Below are 2,079 nucleotides of genomic sequence, written 5' to 3'. Positions count from 1 at the left end.
TTTCTATAAAACACAGGACACCGAAACATGGAGGAAACGTGTAAATATTAAAAATATTGGGGCACATTTATGAATATTAAAAATATATTTTTATGTTTGAGAGTCATATTTTGATTCCCTTGTCCTTTGCTTATCTGCACTGAATGATGCTCTGTTTCACTCTGTTTTTTTATACTATTGTTATCCAATCTATAACTGCTCTAAATCAACGTCTTTTGATTTATCTGAGATTTTAATTTTGCTGTACATACAGATCCACGCAATCCCTTGCATATTCCTACGCTTTCTTACCTTCAAATAACGATTAATTGATCTTGCTGTTCTTCTTTGTTTTTTTTTTCTGGAATAAAATCAACTGTTTTTTTTCCTCTGGGACACGCATTTCCTACACAGACTCGCGTGTCCAACTTTTTGATGTTACGGAAATGGCCTCGAAACGTATCCCAGCAGTTTCTGGGCGTTTCCATATCCGATACATATCAGATACGTGATATGTAGGGCTGTTCACGTATCCATGCTTCATAGTTAAGAACAAATAAAACACCTCTAAAGATTATATAGCATATAAAGGGAAACGCAAATAGAAACCGAAACATATACTGATATGGAAATGTTATTTTTAAGAAAATTTTGCTAGGAAACAGTAATAGAAACGAAACAGAAACAGACACCAAATGTGGAAACGCTTCAGAGTTTCCCTGCAACATATTTTGACATTATTCTCTGTTTTCTGCTGATACAATACAAAAGCTGCCCACTTTTCCCAAATTGCAGCACAACAACTAGTTAGTTAGGTTGAGAGAAGATGAAACCTATCTAACATATAACATACAACAATCTAATAAACAAGAAATTACAGAACTTAGATCAATCTGAGTAAGTCATAAGTAGTAATTAAACATGTAATTAATCAATGAGCTCTGACAAAGAAAATACTCAATTCAGCACCAGCTGCACCATCTGGATTAATCATATAAAAAGCTTCAGAATCCTTAGAACCCACAACTCTATCAAACCTTGCTCTAATATAAGTCAATTCACCATCACCACTACTTTCTTTATCATTTGGGGAAGGAAGAACACCTGCACCCATTGAAACTCCTCTCAAAAGCTGCATAACATGAAGTTCATCATCTGACATTTGCTTCCTCCTAATAGAATACCCTATTTTCCTCCCATTACAATACACTCCCCACACAAACTCCTCCAACACCTTCTTTTTATGCGTTTTCGTCTCGCTTTCTAGCGCGATTCGGACTATATCCGACCCCATTTCTTTGTGAAATATGCTTGTGTGGATTGGCAATTCTATCACAAACATCGGCAGGCAATGAGGGTCTTCTTGTATGGCTAGACTTACTCTCCCTTTTCGGTACCCGAAAATAGTCCCCGTGCTTGCACTATCTTTAAGTAGAGGCTTCCGTGGCCTTCCTAGCAGCGCGACCATCTTGCAACCGGAGGTTAACATAGGGAAGAGCTTGAATATCTTGAAAAGTCCACCGGAACTACTCGATTTGGAACGCTTCTCTTTCGTGGTTTGCCGGAGCAATGATTGTATGGCTGGATTGTCTACTTGGAAGTAAGGGCTAGAGTGTACTGGTGGCATATTGGAGGAATGAATGAATGAATGAATTAGTGAGAAAGAAAGAAAGAAAGAAGATATATATGTAGATATAAGAAGGTAAAAAGGTGAGATGGATTTGTATTGTGAAAAGAGAAATGGAAAAAGGAGTGTCCTTAAGGAATCTTTATAGAAGTGGAGACCCCTCCAAGTTGGTTGAGAGAAAAGGAAAAAATGACTAGTAGTAGAAATGTAATGGTTTTAGTGATGAAAAAGAAGAGATATGAGTTGAAAGTGACAAGATAAAAGAGGACGGACCACATGATGTGGGGAAAGGGAAATGAAGTGAATTAAGTTTAGAAAAAGGAAATGTGGTAGTAATGTTGGGTTGGGCATGTGCCTCTCTGATCATTACTTAGGGTATCAACATCACTTGCTTTATACTTTTCTTTTTTCCCACAAACCCCATTCCTAACTCCATCTCAATAATGCTACTCATCTTTCCTCTCAATATTTTT

At 37.1% G+C, this 2,079-nt stretch overlaps 1 protein-coding gene across 1 annotated transcript; it reads right to left on the bottom strand.

The window, feature by feature from the left end:
* Positions 1-583: 583 nt before the first annotated feature.
* On the bottom strand, positions 584-1,750 carry LOC136235014 (protein MIZU-KUSSEI 1). The gene has a single exon (XM_066024529.1). It carries the CDS (start codon positions 1,604-1,606, stop codon positions 911-913), a length of 696 nt encoding a protein of 231 aa, XP_065880601.1. The 5' UTR covers positions 1,607-1,750; the 3' UTR covers positions 584-910.
* Between the last annotated feature and the right edge of the window lie 329 nt (positions 1,751-2,079).

This window comes from Euphorbia lathyris, chromosome 7 (genome assembly GCF_963576675.1).
Source record: "Euphorbia lathyris chromosome 7, ddEupLath1.1, whole genome shotgun sequence".
NCBI lineage: Eukaryota > Viridiplantae > Streptophyta > Magnoliopsida > Malpighiales > Euphorbiaceae > Euphorbia > Euphorbia lathyris.
Note: the sequence above shows the minus strand (reverse complement) of the source record. Positions and strands in the feature narration are given on the sequence as shown.

Coding starts and splice junctions, on each gene's coding strand:
- LOC136235014 (XM_066024529.1), bottom strand. CDS start 1,606: ATGCCACCAGTACACTCTAGCCCTTACTTCCAAGTAGACAATCCAGCC.